At 45.1% G+C, this 21907-nt stretch overlaps 1 protein-coding gene across 1 annotated transcript in view; it reads left to right on the forward strand.

Moving 5' to 3' along the window:
- Window positions 1-21907, forward strand: part of DNAH5 (dynein axonemal heavy chain 5) — a 249328-nt gene that overhangs the window by 27374 nt on the left and 200047 nt on the right. The window contains exon 4 of the mRNA XM_025043546.1: window positions 20408-20596. Within this exon, the coding sequence (XP_024899314.1) occupies window positions 20408-20596 (189 nt within the window). The remainder of the gene's footprint in view (window positions 1-20407; window positions 20597-21907) is intronic.

The raw sequence follows: 21907 nt of genomic DNA on the forward strand, positions 1-21907 counted from the left end.
AAACGCTGGGGACGGGGTGTGGACTGGGGAACATCAGGGGCCGAGGGAGCAGAGCCCTCCGCCAGAGGAGGTCACCCCTGTGGAGACCTGAGGCCCGTGGCGGGTGCGGAAAGGGGGCCGGGGTGGAAGGAGGCAGGAGGTGGTGCTGTAGGTGTGGCTGACAACCAGACAGGGCCCTGAAGGTCATCACCGAGAGGAGGAAAAAGGCCTTCTGTGGGCTCACAGCACGTAGAATTTAGCTAAGAAGACATCGGTATATGCAACAGGTTTAGATAAGAATCGAGGCAGGTTTTGATAAGTGTCACAGCAGAAGGGCTCACTACATATTATGGGCTGAATTGCATTTTCCCAAATCTAGATGTCGAAATCCTAACCCCAGCAACTTCGAATGTGGCTGTATTTGGAGATAGAGCCTCTAAAAAGGTATAAGGTCAAATGAGGTCAAGTATGTGGGCCCTAATCCAATCTAACCGGCATCCTTATAAGAGGAGATTGGGGCACAGACACGCGGAGACCGAGGGGCGACCTTGTGAGGACACGGGCCACGCGCAAGCTGAGAGAGGCCATAGAAGAAACCAAGCCTGCTGACACCTTGGTCTTGGGTTTCTAGACTGTTCACTGTGAGAAAATCAGTTCCTGTGCTTTAAGCCACTCAGTCTGTGGTATTTTGTTTTGGCAACCTGAGCAAACTAATCCACTATGCTAAACGGTTTGCACAAATGATCTCAATTAATTCCAATTATAGCCCAGTGAGGTAGGTGCTTACAGATGAGAAAATTGAGGCTAAAAGATAACCACCTCATTGGCCAGACAAGCATGGCAAACACTGCCGAAAAATTCTAAACAAATTATAGTGAAAAGCGCCTCGGCACAAAATGCTTGTGGTTATCATGGCCTGACACCACCGGGAAGATCCGTGGGGGACAGGGCCTCCCACTGGCATCCACCAGTCCCTCGAGTCCTGTCTGGTGACAAGCTCGCACCTGGGGACTTCTGGAACATGGTCGGTCTGCCTGCATTGATGCAGGTCCGCTGTCACTCATCTGTGACGGACAGATGCTGCTGACGATGGCGGTGAACCTGTGCAGCTGTCCCAGGTGAACCTAAGGAAGTGAATGGTTAGCCACTCAGGTAGATGGCTGTTATTTATAGGCAAATGTGGTCACGCAGCAGACAGACAAGGTAGGTGAGCAGCTGACTTGGGGCGAAATGGCAGAGCCCGGTGAAGTTGAGGTCACTGCTGTCCAAGCGGGGTACAGTTCCTTTTCCACCCGGGCATCTAAGTGGAGGCTCAGACCCATGGGTGCTCTAGAGTCGTGGTGATGAATGTGGTCACTGGAACAGGGCAACCTTATTTTCCGTGTCACAGTGGGCTTCACACAGGTGTGCCTGGTAGGTGTCCTTTCTTATCTGCAGTGTGTAATGAGTCATTTTACTACAGTATTTGACTCTTTTGTCTTTGTTCTTCTTAGTATAATTGTTTTGCTTTTTTTTTTTTTAAGTTGTGATTTTAATGGTCTCTATTTCTTTAATGTACGCTACTTTTTCAGCTGTTATAGAACTGATGACGGTACTTTTCCAGGCAGGTCAATGTAGATAATTAACAATCTCTATGGCAGAATTCCTTTCGAGGAAGGAAATTGCCTTTAGGACAAACAAACAAACGTCACTTAAGTCACTAGAGATAGGAGATGAGACTTGAGGGCAGAGCCAGAACGACCCAGGAGAAGGGCTTAGAGCAAGTCCACTGCCTGGCAGGCGGGCGGGTCGGTGAAGGGCGGAGGGAGGATGGAGGCACTCGGGGGGAAGCGGGGGTGGAGGCTGGGGGATGCTCGAAGATGGAGCTGGGCCTTCCCCAGACGAGGGATGAGCAGAGAAGCTGACAGTGGGGATGCTTGCAGTGTGTTTGGAAGTCGTCTCCGCCTTCTGACCTCTGAGGGGTCTGCTGCATTTGCGAGCCGCCGTGTTGTGTCCCAGAGTCCCAGTTGTGCCCTATGCTCTTAGGGGAAATGCCTATGCTTATGTGTAGCCCCGTGCTGAGACTATTAGGCAAGTAAAAGTGTTTATTGACCGAATAGTTTCTTCATGAGACTAAATTCTACGTCATCTACATTCTACAATTAATAATAGAGTGAGTAGAATATTCAGTTTTCTTTTGCTGAGAAAATTAATCTTAAAAGACTTGAATATTCAGTATCCTTTCCCCATGCCTGTGTAGAACTAGACACTTAAAAAAGGAATTCCTCCTAGTCACTTTTTACCTTTAAAATATGTTCCGCCTGCTCAAAGAGAAAATTTAGAGTAATAAAAATACAGCGTATTAAACTTAATTTCTGAATGCATCGGAGCATCTGCATCATAATTACATCTGTTCTCTAACTTCCTGACTTTGGGGCCTAATTTATCTTTGTTAGAATTCTAGATTCTCCATTTTAAAGCTAAGCAGGTGTAGACAGGCGCCTCTAAAGAGAAAAGGGGGTGCCCACTGGCTGTTCATTGAGGACATCGATCATGCCCTGTGTTTGTGATTTCCCATTGCCCCTTTATGAGCTTTTATGTGCTTTGAGGGTGTTAATGAGTGACAGAAATAGATTGCCACTTCTCAAAAAAGAACTTTGGTGTTTCTGGGATAATGAAGGCGTTTGTAACTGGGTCAGCACCTAGAAGCCTCCGTGGTGATAGTCAGTTCAGGAGCGGAGAGGCTGGTTACATTTCATCTTGAGAGTTTGAATTCTTGGTAATTGTGTGCAAATATATGCCCAGTGAGCCGATATTTTAAATTTCATTATAAAGATTTAAAAATGGCTAATGATGTATTCTTGCCTTCTCGATCTCCTTTTAGAATTGGGAATAACACTAGAAGAGAGTGGAATGCCAAGAACTTAGTGGGTCTTCTTAAGATTGCACATCTGCAGGGGAATCGTGCATATGAGATGTATTCTTGCCGTGGAGTTTCTTAAAAATAGACTTTTACAATCCCCATTTTTATAGGTTAAAAAATCAAGTTTTTAGGCTGGTGGCACCATAGCGAAATAAAACAGGGCCCAGCACATCACTAGTAAATTAATAAATGCAGAGAAATTAGCTTAAAATTTTTATGCATTTTGATCAAAGGCTAAGAAGCAACGATGAGGGGCAAATGATCTTTTAAAACAGTGATACAAGGATCCTGAAGAGATGTCGTGGGCTTGCCTTCATCTTCACCTTTATCTCAGGCCTCCGAATTTCTTAAAAGAGCTGTGTGCAATTTTGTGGGCAATCTGGGAATTCGGCAGAGTTTTTGGTTGGGGTCTGAGGGACACGGTGGGATGAATATGCTTGTGGGGGAGGAGATGAGGTTGATCGGTCATTTCAGGCAGAATGCTGGGATTTTGAAGAATTCTAAGCAGTTCCGAGGGGCTCAGTTCAGCTCCACTCAACTCAGCAACTCATGTTCTTGCCACTCAAGTAGCAGCTACTGCTCAGCCTGCCTTCTGTGTCTGCGCACCTGGCCACCTGCATTCTGTCCAGTGGAGCAGAGAGCTCCTTTCAACAAGCCTTGGCATTTGCAGTGACGCAAACAATATTATTTTAAAACAATTAAGCTTATTTCATTTCCTGGAAGGGAGATGAGTAGGTGAGCTGATGGGGAAATGAACTTCGTCTCATTCTAAGTGAGTCTGTGACACCACTTCGCAGCTTTGGGGCTCGGGTCTCCATCTCCTAAGCGGTACCCGCTTTATTCGTATTAAGATTTCTTTTTAAAAAAAGTCTGTTAAATCCTGCTTTGTGTACTGGAGGATATTGTGGTGAAATAAAGGCTTTCGCTTAATGCTCGTTACGGAGGACACTCAAACTTCTTTACAAAATTTAATCCTGACCTCGTTTCCGAGGGATAAAGACACAGTCACTGCTTTTGCAAATGGGGATTTAGGCCTGAAGTCTGTGCAGAGAGACAGAGGAAAAGAAAGCGATAGGTATTTTGGCTTCATGAGTTTCAACACGTGTTTGCGTCTCCTTCCTCAGCGAGTGAGAAAAACGAGGAGTCAGCATTACGCCCTCTCTTTTCTTCCGTCTCCCCGCTCCTCACTCTCATTCTTCCAGGCTTCTTCCTGTTCCCTTCCCTTCCCTTCCACCTCCTCTTCCCCCCTTTCCTTCCTTCCTCTCCCCTAACCACTCTCCACCCCTCTTCCCGCCCCAGCGCTAAGCACAGCAGCATCCGATGGAACTGGCCAGTCTGTTTTCGCTGCAGACATGAACTTCGTTCATTCGTCTGCAGCCCCCGGTCTTGAAGAAGACGAACTTAGGGAGTTTGAACCAGTATTTAAGGCTTGTCATTCTTTGAGCTTGGGCTCTGCACCTTCTCCACCCCCTTTCTTTCTTTTCTTTTTTTACAATTCAGTTTTCTTTTACTTAGTTAAAAAAAAAATTATGACATTTATCAGGTCCAGGCATGCTTTACAGAGGCAGAGTCCAGGCTTGTGGGGTAGAGATGTCAACGCAGCCCCTCCACACCTACTGTGCTCTGAGAAGGGAACAGCCAGTGTGAAGTATGTGGGGAAAAATTAAAGTATTTAAGACACTTTACTTGCATGTTTCTACATTGTTGTATTTTATTTGGGGTTAACCATTTCAATGCTTATCTATTTTTCAGTTTATACTTCTCTTTCTTTTTAAAAAAAAAACAGACATCCTTATATAATACAGTTTTAGAGATATTAAGCAATTTAAAAAAGTTTTAAAAAAGAAATGGGCATTATTCCCTATGGCACACAGTTTCCCTCCCTCCCTCCCTTCCTTCCTTCCTTCCTTAAAAAGAAATGGGCATTGTTCCCTATGGCACACAGTTTCCCTCCCTTCCTTCCTCCCTTCCTCCCTTCCTTCCTTAGGATGATCTCCTGACCTTCATCCTTCCTTCCTTCCTTCCTTCCTTCCTTCCTTCCTTCCTATCTTTTCCTTTGTGCTTTTTCTTTATTTTTGCTCTTGTTTTGTTAATAACAAAGAATCTGGATCCACACTTCCTGAGGCTGTGTCCTGGCTACCCCACTCATTAGCTGTGTGACTTCCAATACGTAACTTGAACTCTCTGTGCTTCGATATTTTAATCTATACAAACGGGGATTATAATAGTAGCGACTTCATAGGCATTTTGAGGATTAAGTTGATATTTATAAAGTGCTTAGAAGAAGCCTAGTAGAGAGTAGTGCTTGTAATTAAAATAAAAATTAAAAATAAGACAAACCTGGGAAATATAGATAAGCAAAAAAATCATAAAAACAATCTCTAAGTCTCTCAGTCTCAGAAATAATCACTATCAATAGTCTCCCACATACATGTTCATGCAATTTATTTTTTATTAAATGTTTTTTTACAAAATTTATTTTCATTTTGCAACATATTACAAACATATATCAATTTCATAAAAAATGCTTTAACACGATTTATAATGGCTACGTAGAATCCCATTGTATGCTCGACAGTAAATTATTTTGTGAATCTCGTGTGAAGCTGTAAAGTTGCTTTGGGCGGTTTTTGTTTTTGTTTTGATGTGGGCTGACAGCGCCCTAGCTTCTCCCATCCTGCAGGCAGCATGCCCTCCCCTCCCCCGCCGCCCCAGCCCCGGGCTTGAATGCACAGCCTCCCTTTCTGCCCTGGCTTCATTTGGGAAATGCAGTTCTAGGAGATAATTTTTGGTTATCAAAACACCTCGTTTACACAGCATACTCTCATGCCCTTCCAAAGTAAAGCAAAACAGAACCAAAGGCCTCATCAAACACTAATAAAAATGCCTTCCTCTTAAGATTCAGAGGCTGAAGGAGCAGGGCTAACAAAATACCCAGAGTTAAAGGACAAGTAACACTCTCTGTGGTTTAAATTTACCCTCCTTTTATTATTGTATTTATATAAAAAAACAATTTTCAACTTTTGAAGTTTAGAAAGTTCTTAAATTGTCAGATTATCCCATGTAGTTTTTAGTTTGTCAAAGCCACGAATTCTCATCAAACCTGGTTCAGGCTGCGAATCCGGGTGGAGAACCGAGCGCGTGGTTAAAGCTCGCCCCCTAGTGGCCGCTCGGGGGCGTGCATGCGACAGCCTTATGTACTCCATCACTCAGTGTTCGTTTCTCTCCAGGCAAAGTCGTCATTATTTGAGGGTTCTCGTGGCCTCCTGTGCCGGCCGGCCAGGGCCGTGAGCTTGTGGCTTGGCCCGTTTCCGCCGAGCTGTGCCCCCAGGAAGGCATTTCCTCCTTCAGGGCGCCTCGGGGCGTCCCTTGGGTGCAGTGCGCACAGACTCTACCGCTCTAACAGGTGAGTTAATGTCCCACGGCTGTCGTAACAAGCGACCACAAACCTAGTGGCTTAAAACTCCGCACGTTTGTGATCTAACGGTTCTAGTGGGCAGGGGTCCGACAGGGGTCTCGGGGCTAAGAGCAAGGCGTTGGCAGGGCTGCGCACCTTTCTGGGGGCCCCAGGCGAGAATCTGCCCCCTTGCCTTTTCCAGCTGCCAGAGGCGCCTGCGTTCTTGACTCACGCCCGGGTCAACGCCAGCGACGTCGCATTTCTCTGATTGCGCTTCCGTAGTGGCGTCTCTTTCTCTGACCTCCTCTCCTGCCTCTGTCATCACTTGTAGGGGCCCTCAGGATCACAGCGAGCGCCCTGGATAATCCAGGCTCCTCTCCCTATTTTAAGGTCAGCTGATTATCTTAACTCCCCTTAGCCACGTGCCCCGACATGTTCACAGGCTCTGGGGATCGAGGTTTGGACATCTTTGGCGCCGGTCCTCTGATGCTACAAGAGGCAGGCTTGGCGTAGTTGTGGCGCTGCAGCTTCTAGAAAACTTCGGCTGGTTTCCTTGTAGATTTCATTTTTGAGGCCTTCCTTTGCTTCCAATCAGGGCAGGAAATAATGTCAGAGTTTGGCCACATGTCCTTCAGTTTCCTGCAGGGAGCTGGGGACTCCGCCCATTCCCATAGCCCAGAAGTTCTCGTGTATGGACCAGAACCCGTGCGGGGAGGGCAGGGCACATCCCTTCAGGGGGTCTGAGGTCAAAACCGTGTTCATACTTATCCTAAGACATCTTGCCTGTGGAGTTGCTTTGTGGTGGCTGCTGTGACACGTGGCAGTGTCATTGCTGTGGTGGCTGATGGAATGTGTGCTTGTGTATCCTTGTGTTTCACGCACGTCTCGGGTTTAATTTCGAATGCAGTAAATAGTAATAGCTATAACCCACACGTACATAGGCTTTGGGTCCTTGATAATTTTCAAGAGCATAAAGGGTTCCTGAGACCTCAGATTTTGAGGGCCGTTGGCCCAGCCGTTTGGCAACTTCAGACTCCAGGATTGCATGGGAGCCGGGAGGGCGCGGAGTCGCCTGGCGGGCTGCGTCTGCTCCTGAGCTCGGCTGAAGAATAAACTCTTGGAAGCTGTCCTCACCTTCATCCAGATTAGTAGGGGGCTGGGCACTGCACCCCACTCTGCTGGTCATCCTGGGACCCCGACCTTGACCTGGGCCTGGAGCTGGCGATCACATCAGCATCAGCTGGGCCCTTTGTACCGTGGCTCCGATTCAATGGCTTTGCAGTAGGCTTGAGAATCTGTTTTATACGAAGCATCCGAGACGATTCAAGAACCTTCCAGGTTTGGGAAGGATTGCCTAACCCGCGCCAGATGTGCCCTTCTTGGAAAATCGGGAGATGGAGGTGGTTTTTACAGAAGCCAGAAGCCTGAGGAAGATGGGGGTGGATGAGGCGGAGGAAGAAGGAAACTATAGAGCGAGTTCCAGAGTGAGGGGCTGACGCATAGTTGTCTCCTTCCCCTCCTTGACTTAGAAGGATGGAAGAGATCAAGACATCAGGCCGATGGAGGTGAAAATATTTGTCGGTTAGTGTTGATAAGCTGATCGGAATACATGGCCTTCTGTCTGCAGTCATTCTGACTGTCCCTTCCAGCAGGGGTGACAGCAGCCAGGTGGCAGCCTCACAGGGGAGCAGTTAGAGGAGGGACCCAGCACGCTCAGCTTCTCTCCTAATTCCGAATCAGAAAGCCAGCTTCTCTCACTCCTTTGCACCTGCCTGAAGTCCCGCCACCTGGAAGGATGAGGTGTGGGGAGTAACTAACCTTCGGCTCCGTGTACGCATTAATATCGTCCATAAACGTTTATTTGGTCGACTCTGAGCCAGGCATGGTGCCGGGTGCCAGGACCAAATGTGAACAAGACACAATCCTGGCCCCAGAGAGGCCATGAGTTTTCTTCAGAAGCGTGTTTCCTAGACCACCGATGTCCGAGCCTGGATTTTCACTCGCCACGTGTTTGTCGAGTGCCTCCCGTGAACCAGGTGCTGCTCCAGGTGTGGGATCCCAGCAGCGAGCACCACAGACCGAACTCCGCCCTCCTTTCCTCCCGTTCTGGGGGGGCACGGGCCGTGTCAGCTGCCGAGGGGCACAGGGGGCAGAAATCAGTGAAGCAGGGTTGCTGGAAACTCTGGAGAGCGGCTGGGGGTTGGGACTCGCTGTTTTATGGGGCGCTCAGAAATCACCTCGCTGACAAAGGGGCATTAGAGCAGGGTCCCGAAGGACTTGAAAAAACCATGTGGGTATCCGGCAACAGGGTTCCTGGGAGCGGGAACGTCACATGCAAAGGTCCTGTGGCTTTGCGAGCTGGAATAGCCGAGGGAGGTCGGGTGCCTGGAGGGGAGGAGAAGAGGTGGGAGACGGGGTAAGAGCAGCCACGTAGGAAGAACATGCTTTGACCTCCACCCTGAAAGGATAACTCTGGTTTGTGGGGAGGCAGAAGCGTTTGGTAGCTGTGGTCATGATTCGGCAGGGTAACGCTTTCTCCGGCGGGAGTGGCAGCGTTGACCTAAGAAGCGGTCAGATTCCGGATGTGTTCCGGAGCAGAGCCGGAGGGGTTTGCGGACGGATTGGAAGAGAGAGGAGGTGGGAGAGAGCCGAGTCAAGGATGACTCAAGGCTCTGCAGCGTAGCGCCTGGAAGGATCAAGCTGCCCTCCCTCGAGATGGGGTGACCTGTGGGAGGAGCCAGCTCGGAGGGGACTAGGACCTGGTTCGGGAAGAGCTGAGTCCGATGCCTGATGGACGTCTGCATGAGGAACTGGCAGTGGCTGCTGAAGGCTGGGGCTGGGAAGAACCTTCAGGAGCTGGGGAGCCTGCGCTCTGAGACAGCTTGACCTGCGGCGGCTTGGGAGGTGACAGGAGGAGAAGCCAGCGGGTCGGAGCAGAGTCGGGAGAGAGCGTGTGCCAGGTCAAGTGAAGAAAGCGTTTCAAGAAATGGGATCAGCTCTGCCAGGTGGAGCTGACAGCGAAGATGAGGACAGAGCTGCCATTGGATTGAGCCGCGTGGAGGTCCCGGCGCCTTCAACGAGCTCTTTCCGTGCAGTCGAGGGGACAAACGCCAGACGGGGCTCCCAGACGGGGTGCGGGGTGCGTTCAGGAGAGAATGAAGAAGTCAGTGGGAGGGGGTGGGTGGAAACTGTGCTTCAGAAGCACGTTGCTGCGTGGGGAGGTGGCTGGGAAGGGGGCCGTGGAGAGAAGTTCATTCACTCCACACCCATCTGTTGAGGGGCTGCCATGCGTCAGGCTTCAGGCGTCTGGCTTACGTCGGTGAATGAAACCAGAACCCATCCTGGTGAAGCTCACGTTCCGGTCAAGGGAAGCAACTCACAATAATACCGAACAAGCACATTTCATTTATATGTTGGAAGATGATTCGTGCTGTATAAAAAAAGAAGAGAGAAGGTTATGGGTCGTCAGGCGTGTATAGTGTGGCGGGGGTCGGGGGTGCGGGGCAGTGGGCGTCACAGCCCAAGGTTGGAGAGAGGCAGAGAGAAGAGCACTAGGAAATGAGCCTGAGAGGCGAAGGGGGCGCGGAGGTTTGCACAGATGGGGTTAGAAGATGTCACCTTGTACTCAGTGAAACGGGGAGACGCTGGAGGTTGCAGGAGGTTGGCTAGCGAGATCCTCGTGGTTGGTGGTTGGGACCAGGTGACAGTAGTTGTATTCGTCAGGATTCTCCCGAGAAACAACCAAAAGGAGATCAATCGATCGATCGATCCATCCATCCATCCATCATCTATCGCCAAGAGAAATTTATTTTAAGGAACTGGCTCACATAATTGTAGAACTTGGTAAGTCCCGCCGAAGACGCAGCGCTGGGGAGAGTTGGTGCCGCAGCTGTAGTCCAAAGACAGCCGGGGGCAGAAATCCCTCTTTCTCGGGATCCCTCCATCTTTTTTCTCAAGGCCTTCGATTGATTGGATGAGGCCGGCCCACGTTGCGGGGGGTAATCTGTTTTACCCAGAGTCTACTGATTTAAATGTTAATCTCGCTTAAGAAATACCTTCACAGCAACATCTAGACTAGCGTTTGACCAAATATCTGGGCTCAGTGCCTAGCCAGCTCGACGCATAACATTCACCATCACAGCGGTGGTGAAAGGTGTTGGCGTCCGGTGCTGAGGCGTCGCTCTTGGTTCTTAGAGCCCGGCTGGCGGGCAGGTGCTGCCCCACTCCTGAAGCCCCGATGTGGCTGTGCGTGACTGTGCTCGACACGCTCCTCTCCTCCCGAGCAGCCAGGCGGCACCAGCTGCCCCCCAGCCCTCACCCAATCCCCAGTGGCGCTCACGTGTGGCCTTTTCTCACGAGACTCAGTCCTGAGCCACAATTTAGGGCCTGAAAGCGTCATCTTTCTCTTCTTCCCTCCCTGGGTTCTCCCCTGAGATCCTGTGCGGTCTTCTGCGGATCTTTCTTCTCCATGGGCCAAAATAAGGGAAAAGGAACACCCCTCCCGCCAAATCCAAAGGTAGTTTCAACTCTCATGAGTCACCCTCCCTGAGGACTTCCCCAGCTCATGTCACATGTCCAGATGGGTCCAGATGTGTTTGACTCCCATGTGGCCCGGGCTGGGTGATCTGTGGTGATCCTTTCTGCCCTCAAAGGAGAATTTGGAGCTGCCAGTCTCTGGCAGTGAGCCCTAGAAGTGACGAAGGGGTGTGTGTGTGTGTGTGTCTGGAGCCAGGGGAGGGGAAGGAGGAGGAGAGGGGCGAGGGAGGGAGGAAAGATGTGAAATGTCTGCGTTGGAGAAATCCTGGAACAGCTCTGGGCTGTGAGAGAAGGGGGCGGGAGGGCAGAGGCAAGGGGCTTTTGAGAAATGTTGAGATGGGATATGAATTGAATCCCTTTGAACATTCTCAGAGATGCGCAGGCAATAATTAGAATATTTTTTTAAAACTACTTTTGGTCCCAGGACTCTGATACTTTGTTGAGGACTCCATGGCAAGACTGAGCCAGGTGGGTCCCAGCTTTTTCAGGAGGGCCCCACATGTCTGCTTGACCACAGTATGGTAGCAAAGTAAGAAGCCTTGCAGTCACCCACAGTGGGATGGGCCCTCCGGCTGGGCCACCCACAGTGGGATGCTTCTTAAAGCTGTAGTCTTCTCTATAAGATGAGGTGAATTGGGCTACCTTGTCGGCTTATTATGAGGTTCCAGCGAGATGAGGCATGCAGAGGCTTTTTTTTGGCACGCAGGGCTCGCTCAGTGAAGGCTGCTGAGTTTTCCTCAAGTTTTCCCACTGTCTGCCTTGACCATCATCTAAATAGACCCGAGGAGATTTTCTGCTTCTCCCAAGCTCACAGAAATCTTCTGAAGACCTCCGACTCTTGGCAGCATTTTCTCCCGAGGGGATCGAGACCATGCTGGTGCCCATCACTGGGGACAGAGGTGGAAGGAGATGTGCTCCCCATGCCCTTCACACCAGCTTTCCCAGTGAGAACTGGGGAGATGTAGATGTAAGCCAGGGTTTAAAGACCATTGCACGAACGAGCCGAGGCTGAGAAATTCCAGCTTCTCCAATGGTGCTAGAAATATTGTTGAACAAGATTTTCATTAAAATACAGCTAATGCACAATATGATGTTAGTTTCAGGGATACACTATAGTTATTCAACATTGATGTAACTAAAGTGATCACCATAAGCAACCAATTGACACAGTGCTGTTTGCTAGAGATATTTATCCTTTACCTTAATTAATGATTCCTGGAGTTACAGTGAGCCATCCTATCAAGACAGCTAAGGTGAGAGACACTTTGTAATAAAAAGTTTCCAAAACACCAATCCATCCAGCCTTAGCAACAGAATTGCCTGGAGGCTAGCCCCACCTTGTGGAGAAGCCTAAAAATATCTTAGTGACTTGTTCAAGATTAAGGAATTGAGGCAAAATGCATTTGAATTTTAATATTATCACTCTTTTCGGAAAACACCTTGAAGTTTTATATAATCAGACCCAAGCACATTTGGTATGAAACTTATAAATGTTTTTTTTCCGTCAATGATGAAGTCACTTCATCAGGTGATACTGACTCTTTGTAACTGAACTAATACCTTCAAAAAAAAAAAAAAAAAAAAAAAAAAAAAGGTGTCAGACAGAATGGTCCCCCAAGTATGTTCACTCCTAATCCCCAGAATCTGTGACTGTTACATTACATGGCCACGAGCAAGTAGATGGGATGGAGAAAGGGAGGGTTGCCGATAAAACAACAACTCCAGGTAGCTTACCCTTAATTTCTTGCACAAAACATGATCTTTAATTCTAATGTATTCTTTTATGTCCGTTTTTAAGAAAAGTCTAGGACAAAGTGTGCTTATGATTAAGTTGGACTTGAATAAAGATTCAAGTTAAGAGGCTAGGGCAGCCCCCCAGGGCTAGAGAAACAAAACAGCTGGACCGATGAGAAGGTTTTGCATTATGGAGTTAACACTTCCTCTTTTTCTAGAAGTTTAATAATGCGACATACAATGGATTGATACATTTTCTTTCTCTGAGTATGACAGATGTTAAGGGAAGGGCTGACGCAGGATACAGAATCACTTCTTACTAGAGAATCTTACACCAACTCTGTACCCGAGTTCTCGTCCTGCCAGTCACCACCTGCTGTCATTCGGGGGAAGTGAGTAACCGTCTCCAGGTATCAGTTTCCTAATCTGTCCTGTGAAGCAGTTGGAAAAGACGATCTTGCAAGATTCCAAACCTTTGAGGCCGTAGGGACGGGAGCAAACCAGAAGAAGCATCGCACGATGCACAGGAGGAGAGGCGAAAGTGACCTCTCTCTCTCCAAGGGGCCACGGGACTGGGTTGAGACAGTGGTGGCCGTAGACAGAGTAGGTGCTCTGAGGATGTGGGCTTCCTGTGACTTCAGGACCAGCCTCATAAGCAGTCATTGCAAAAGTCCAGATTTACAACTTGTAGGATCAGAAAACAGTGAGCTCATGATGGGAACTGTGGTCACTTGGAGTTTCTTCTGGGCTCAGTAGCGAGCAGGAGTGTTTAAAAAAAAAAAGAAGAGAGTCATTTCTGAAATGGGCAAGGGACCTCTGCTATGGTTTTCTTCTCTGGGCTCCATGCAGCATCCCATTTTCCCCAGAAATGTCGAGCTGGGTCAGAGGGTCCGAGGACTGGGGCCACATGGAACCGTATCTTGCTCTGGGTTCCATTCAAAGCTGGGAGCCTTACGTATTACTGTGTACATGGCCGGAGCGGTGCACTCAGATATGGGCTTTGTCACCTCCCAAATCCAGAGGCTCAACAGGAATTGTGCTTCTTTCTCATTCAAGAAGTCCTGTCTGGAACAGCAGCTGTAAATGGAGTCGCCCCCTGACTAAGCTTACTTCTTGTCATTCAGTGCTTCGAACAATTTTATCACCCAGAGGACATTTGGAAATGTCTGGAGACATTGTCACAACTAAGGAGGGTGTGTTACTGGCATCTAATGGCTGGAGGCCAGGGATGCTGCTAAACATTTCACAGTGCAAGAATTTTCCAGATCCAAATATCGATAGTGCCACGATGGAGGAGCCTTGAGGTAAGATCATCTGTCTTGAGACAGGTACTGGTGGAACAGGAGAGTTAAAAGGATTTGTGGTAGGGATTGCCTCCTGCATCTGTCACATCTAGGATGGCGGTGCTGCCTTCTGTTTTCATAGGGAGACGGTGTTCCAGAAGAATCCATACCTGGAAAACGGAGGGTTCTGCCATTTGGCAAGGGTATCTATTCTAATTATACACTTAGGCATTATGGAAATGACCCCAGGATGAAGTCACATGTCCACCGGTGACAGGATGAGTTTTGTGTATCCAATGGGTCACTGTCAGATAGAATTGGAGTTTAGCACCATTGATTACTAACCCCACTCAGCCCCACCTTGAATGTGGCCCCAGACCAGAGGATACCCCTGAGGCAGGCGAGAGGCTCTCGAGGACGTGTAGGACTTGGAGTGGTGTGGGGCCAGGCAAAATCACTTTTCACCATCCTCGTTGCAATTTACCTCCATTTAACGGGATGGGTTCGTTTAAACAAGTTTAAAACAAATTTTCTTGTGTTCTAATACATGATTAATTTCGTTAGCCATCTACGGCCTATAAAAAAGTAATGTTGTCTGGAGAGAATAAGGTTTAATATATTTCTCTTGAAACATTCGATCTGAGCATCCTTTTATTATAGTTTTTCTGTTAATGTTGCCTGTATTTCTAACAGATTTTGCTTATTTTATTTCAATACTGTTTTTCAGCACATACCTTCTATAGCTTACAATGGATTATATACCTTTTATAAAAATAAAATTCTTGTCTTGGTCCAAATCTTTAAGGCTTTTGTATTTAATTCTACTTTGTGTGACTGCAATATTGAATCAGCTGTTCTTTTTCTGTGTGTATGCTATATCTTTATTCAGTTTTAAAAAAGAGCAATTACAAATCAATAGAAAGAAAATTACCAGGAGAAAAATAGGAAGGGACGTGACAGACGATTCACAAAAGTAAAAAAAAAAAAAGAGGGACGTGAAAAACGAATCAAAAAAAAAAAAAAAAAAAAAAAAAAAAGCCTACAAATCTCCAATAAATATTTTTAAAACATTCAGCTTCACCATTGTCAAAGCCTCGCAAATTATCCCTGCCATGTGGTAATGGCAATGTACCGTTTCTCATCTGTAGGCAGAGATGAAACAAATGAAATAAATTTCTCATGGGAACCACAAGGTACAAACTTTAAAAAACAATTTATTTTGAAATAAAAAGATCTATACAAGAATGTGTACACAGAGATATTCATTATAGTGTTGTTTATAATAGCGGAAATTTGGAACCAATCTTATAGTTAAATAAAAATATTGGCTGAATAAAGCTTATCTAGTTAATATGATATGCAACCATGAAGCTAGATTTCGAAGAGTATCCAGCAATATGAGAAAATTTTCATAATAGCTTGTAAACTAAAAATAAAGGTATATGTATACATATGTACAAATATAAAATTTTGTTTAAGAAAATGGAAGCCAGAACATTTCTCATAAAAGTCAGATGAAGAATATATGTCCATAGTGTTCAGATTATGGTGATATTGATCTTTATGTTTTCCACAGTAAATGTGTATTATTTTTATAATAAACTATATTAAAAAACCATTAGTATTAGAATTGTTTAAGTGAGGTTAAGGATCTTAAAGATCATTCAAAATCGTTCAAAATGAATTCACTCTATTAATATATATATTTGCATGTTTTACTTCTTCAGAGATTGATATAAAAATTTTTGCATGTTCAACGTGCCATCTTTCGTGCGGCGAGATGTATTTTATAATTATTTCATATTTAGTTTGGTTCATATGATACAGTAGTAGGCAAAGTTTCTAAACCGGGAGTTTTTGAAAGGGAAACCATGTGAATGAACATAGCAAGTTTCTTATGGCTTAGAATTATAAAAAGGGAGGCTTTGGCTTGTCTTCCATGAAGGCACTCAATAATTTTTCCATTATTTTATCTTCTTTGTAAATATGAGACAGTAAATATAAATTATCGATAAGGCTTGATGTCCTCAGGAGACGGGCCCGTTTTTGCGTTTCCTTAAGTTTCCTTACGTTTCTGGCAGTGGGTGCGGGTGAGTTACACTTCCAGCCACTGGGTGGCAGCAAACCTCCACCCGTGGTCATCTGTCTGCAGAATCCGGGTCCGTCCCGCGCAGACTGCATCATTAAGCGTATTGTGCTTGAAAGGAGAAAAGAAAAGAACCAATATGTAGTATCTCTGGATTAATCTCATTTTATTAACCTCCAAACATCAGATGTTATAGGGCACGAGACTGAAATGCTGTAAACCTTGTAACTGGAATTCTAAGGGTTTCTTTTCACAGAGAAAAGGGAAAAAGAGCCTTAGAAATCTAAGCCTGTGGGTCGCAGGCACAGAGCTCTCGTCAGGCGTGTATAGATCCATTGTTAATAGTGGAGCTTTACCAATTTGACATTTGCACACCACAAATAATATCGCCACAACAATTCCCCATCAGGAAAATGTTCGTGAGCCTTAGCTGACGGCTCAGAGCAATGGTAAGTTGATGCTCAGTCTATTGAAATTCACTCTTATGAATAATTCAGTTCATGAAATGATGGTTTGCAATCCTATCCTATTTGATAATCACTCAGTAAAATGATAATAAAGAGCACCTGCGTGTGTACTTCAGTATGAGAAAAAATGTGGGAGTCGATCACATTGTAAACCTCATACTTCAGTCTGGGTGAATAGAGGGAGTGGAACTACTGAACACGCAGGTGTACATCCTCTGTTTAACTAGGGCACAGACTAGGAAAAGGGACACTTACCGAAGGGGCTAGAATTTGCCTTTCGCACTTCTCAATAACTCCTTCTCCACAAGCCCCAAACACCATTATCACTACCTGTGGCCTCAAATTAAAAACAATGTCCAGCAAAAATGAGGACAACAATGGCATGAAAAGTGACACCTTCAGGAGGGTTAGAAAATAGAGATGTTACTTAATAGAGGTGTTAGTTTTTGGCTCATTACCGTATACAATTCAGGTGGTTTAAAAATTTATCACGTGATATGTATTTAATGAGCACTTATTACGTGAGATGCTGTGCTCATCACAATATTCAAAACCCTTGTTTAAAAGAATTCTAGCACAAATTATATTTCTAAAAATGTAATTATTCAGGATAAAAGCTATTAGAATCAAAGGATGAGCCATGCAATTTCAGCGAAGATTCAGGAAGGGGTTCGTGGAGGAAGGGGTATGTGAACAGGTTCTTGACACGTGGATGGGACTTTGGCACAGAAGGAGGAGGCGTGTTCCCAACAGATCTGAAGGTACATTTAGGGGTCAGCGCGGTGCCCCTCCCCCCCGCAATTGGCAAGAACGGACACGATGGCTGGTTGTTTGTAGGGATGGGCAGTAAGTAGGTGGCTTGAAGCTTTTGACTTTCTTCACGGCCGCACAGTCCTGGCTAGGAGCTCTCCTGTTCTTTAGGCATTGCTTGCTTCTATATTTTAGAATAAAACTTTAATATTTAAGTAAGAATTTCGAACTGATTTTAATGAGATTTAATCTCTGGAAGAGTTGAGTAGAACTAATTAGGAAAAATAAACTCTAAATCGACGGCTCACCACTGGGAAACTTTCTGCAGGACAAACTTTTGTGACTTAAAACTGTTTTGCATTTAATTAATTTTCTTTAAGGAAAAAATAAGAGAGAGAAATGTAATTCTCTAATGGGGATAACAGTTTGGAGAAAAATTGCCTTCAACTATAGTTCTTTTACTTGTAATTGCCTGACATTTTCTTTGAGGAGATGGCTGTTTTCTGCTCTGTGTATTTTTCGGATTAGGAAAGCAATCGGTTTTCTGCTCTAGCTCTACCTCACTCAGTGAATTAACCCCTTCGTTTTTGTTTTCTGTTCTTTGTTATTATTATGTAACAAGCATGTGTTTTTTTTCCTCCCAGTGTTTGGCAGGGAAACCTTTGCTGACTGAGCAGTGCTCCCTCGGCCTGCCTTAGTCTAAGTGTTGCTGGGCCATCCGTAGCTTGTGTCAAAATGATGCTCAGAACGGCAAGAAAGTAGGTGATGACCCGGAAGAGAACGTCTGTGTGAGGCTCGGATGAGAGGCGATTTTCCTTCAGGCTTTAGGATGAGAAAGGAGGGAGGCTGAAGCAGAAGGGGAGGTTGGGAGAGAGAGAGTGAGAGGAACTGGAGTAGAAGGAGGGTGGCTCTCCCTCAGGAGGTGGCAGTGATCCAAGTGCGGGGTGGTTTCTTGGGGAGCAGGGAGACATTGTCCTTCTAGAATTTTCTCTTGGAGCAGATTCAAACTTTAACCCTTTGCGTTGGGGAAGGGGGAGGATGAACGTGGCAAAGCAGAGGGAAACTATTTTTCCCTGACCTGCTCTAGCTCAATTTTAGAACACCTGCCACAGGAATATACCTTTCCTTTATTTTCTTCTGTTATGAAAGGAAAATAGTATAGACTTTTTTAGCTTTTGAACTTTCCCTTTAATGTGTAGGTGTGCTATTGCTCTTACTTTAAATGATTTAGAATCATTTAAAAACTGAGTTTTATGGAAAGTTCTTTTCTTTTAAACCTTATTGCCTACTGACGGTGTATTTTACGTGCATTGACTCATGAGCTGTAACAGCCTGGATTCCCATCTTCCTCGATAGATGCTTACAACTTAATACTTTACTTTATTGTTGACAATTTGCAGTTTTATCTCCTTTGCTAGATTATAAACTCTTTCTACCTTATACTTGAACGATATTGTGTTGGGTGTGTCAGAGAAGCTCAATAGACATAATGGTTGTTTTGGTGAGATTAATGAGCTATACTAAAACGTTTTCTTAAAAATCTTAAGAACTTTTTAAATCACACCTAAAATATGGAATTAATTTTCTTACCGCCAAGGAAAGGAATTATGTCACCAGATTTTATCCTTAAGGTCTTTCTTTGCTTTGTTTCCTAATAAACAGGAAACTTTCGACATTTTCGATGATATAATATCTACAAGTTAAAACAGTCCAAAGAAAATAATTGTTCAGATTAACTTTCATGTCAAATACTAAATCGCCAGGCAGATGCTACATTTTCAGTATCCTTGCCCTATCCTGCCTTTCACGTTTTCATATCTAAGTACATTTACGTTCCTCACTTAGAATTTACTTCAATCAACGAAAGTTGATATGCGTAATTAATTATACCATCTCGTTTGGATGTTTGAGTCTACCTGGGGGTTACCTTTGAATACAAAGCTCAATGTTGACTGTTTTCAGTGGCAGAGTTAATAATAGATGAAAAATCGGGAAGCGTCCTTTTGTCTCTATCAAGAAAGTTGTGATGCCAGTTTTGGTAAAAAGTAAGCATCAAAAGTCATCCTTTAAGAAGCTTTGAAGGAACGTTTGGTCTGCATAGCATTATATAATGTAGTTTTGTTAGGATTAAAACAGATTTATTGTTTATGTGGTAATGGAGTTTATGTTTGCTCTCTGAAATGACCATTTCCCATTTTTGCTGTTGAAGGAGACAGCACTGTTTGAGAATTGCCTTGTGAAATCTGTAGGTGCTAATGACATTATGACAAGTTATATTATGGTCTTTAAGAAAGGTGAAACATCGAAAACACCAACAGGTAAATAAATTATTTTTGTCTTCCATGGCAATAAAAATTTTGCTTTGTTAGTAGCAGAGCAACTCATTTGCGAGTTTGAGGTTTAAAGAACTAATTAGCTCCTGGATGAGGTTATAAATGGGATTGCTTTATTCATTTAATGAGTAGTACAAAGACCCAGAAATACAGATGTGACTGACAGATCCACCCCTGACCTCTAAGAGTTTGCAGTGGTGTTGGTGGGGGTTAGAGGTCACCAAAAGCAAAGCATCAGAGCCTCCCCTTGACCTCTGACCTTCTGCTAACTGTACTCTTTCTGAGGTGATCAAATTATTCTTGGTTCCGGCTGGAAACATCTTCATCGATGTCTCCCCAAGTCTACCCTTAAGCTTTTCAAAGAGAGACAAGACATTCTTTCCAGGAATTACTGCTTGGGTTCAGATAAATAGATTTTCTGTATCTGATCACGTTCTTGTAATCAGAAAATTTTCTGCATCACAAATCAGTGCCTTTCGTTTTATTACCAGACCCCTTAACATGGGTGTGAGTGCTAAGCTAACCTTAGGTGTTCATGAATATGTGTTGGTTGTTTTCAGGGGTTTGTGTATATGATAAAAATAATAATAAATGGGGGTTTGCACAATGAAGATCTCATAAGTTGAGGAGTTTCTCTATCATGGTGGCTGATTAATGTGCTTCTGACGGAATGATTTTAGAGCCCCTGGCTAGAGATAGTCTCTGTTGGTTTTAGAAGATGCCTCTTGAGTGAATTAACTAATAATTCTTAACATTGTACCGAATGGCATTTGGTTCATTTTTGTCTTTAAATATTTCCATAGGAAAGGAACAGGATTTTGAGTTTACCATATCATGATATTTTAGCACGAGAGAAAGGCAAAGAGGAAGTAAATGCAGGGTTAAGTGAGAATGTTTACGTTTGCTGGTGAACCTAACTCTCGACTTTTTTCTTTCCTAGTTTAACAAAAACAAGCACAACTGTGATAATAGCCCTCAAAATGATCCCCCGATGAAACGTGGGTCCTGGTCCTCATTTGTGCTGCTGTCGTCTGGGGTTCCTGTATGCGACAGCCTGGATGTGACTATCGGGAGTCAGCAGCGAGCTGCGGGCTCGCTCAGTGTTACTCACTGCTCCTTGCAGTCTTCAGTACCGGGGACAAGGTCTCGTGCAGGCAGCGACTTATGCAATGAAATATATTTTACTCCTCGATAAGTAACTGATTAACTAAATCAGAGCCAAAAAAGAGGGGTGAGAGTTGGCGTTTTTGTTGCTTTGTATTTGGGAGAGATCGTGCCTTAAAATTCCCGTGTATGAAGTGGAACAGTAGCAACTAGGAGGTAACAAAGGGAAAGATCGGTTAGGTCTGCTGCTTTCGCAAAGCAAAAATGAGCACGTTAAGAAGGGTTCTCTTCAGTCTGTGACTAATACTGGTCATATATCTGTTTGGACGTTGAATTTCTGAAAGAAATAATGAAGACATAAGGTCATTCTCTAGTTGTTGAGTATCCTTCAGATGATAACTACAAACATAATTCTGATGAAAGAAGTGTTATTTTTCTCAGTCGCGTATGATATTTGCTGAGATTTTCGTTCTACATAAGGAGTGACTAGGATAACTAAGCTAGGTACCATAACCTGTAAGGGTTCAACATGAAACATTATAACCATGCTAAACAGCCAGCCCCAAAGCAGGATGCTAGAAGGATGTATTGTCGTGAACTTCGTGGTTTGTCCCTAAAATCTGATTTTCTTATCCTCATTCAGTCCCTGAGCTTTGTGTTTGGGTTTGGGAGAAGAATCTTATAAGGCAGTACAACTTTAAACACAAAGAATAATTATCGTTGTCCAGGGGACATAATTTTTTAAGATATAGGTATCAAGAATGGAAAAAAATCCTATGGGGAGAACAATATTTTCAAAAATGTCATAGCGCTGCAGTGTTAAGTAATCGACCTCATTTTAGATGATTCCAGTGACATAATTTTTCCAATGTTTCGTATGCCTTGTTAAAGGTGTACATGGAGAATTCATATTATGATAATGCTGCGATCACTTTCAGCATGCCGTGTGCTTGGGATCTACGTGGCAAAGGTCACTCACTCAGGCCGTGCATTTTGTCTAGGCCTGGGTTGTCTGGCCACCAGCCTCACGCAGTTCATGGGGAAGAGGGAGCCTGTGTGGCTGGTGGTTTATCAAGTCACATAGCCAACCAGAACAGGTGAGCTAGGATCAGAAGTGTGGCTTCCCCAAACCAGGACAGTGTGGAAATGTCACCAGGAGGAGGATGAGAAGAGACGTCAGAGTGAGCTTCCTGCGACTCTCTCCTTGTGAAAACCCCTCTCCCAGTGCTAACGTGCCCAGCTCGTACACGCTCCACCTGAAAGTTACGTCCATAATGACGTCTGCACCCTGTGTGTTTTCGGCATCGAGCCTTCCTCCTCCTCCAGTTTAGTGTGT

The sequence above is a fragment of the Pteropus alecto genome, unplaced genomic scaffold (genome assembly GCF_000325575.1).
Source record: "Pteropus alecto unplaced genomic scaffold, ASM32557v1 scaffold152, whole genome shotgun sequence".
NCBI lineage: Eukaryota > Metazoa > Chordata > Mammalia > Chiroptera > Pteropodidae > Pteropus > Pteropus alecto.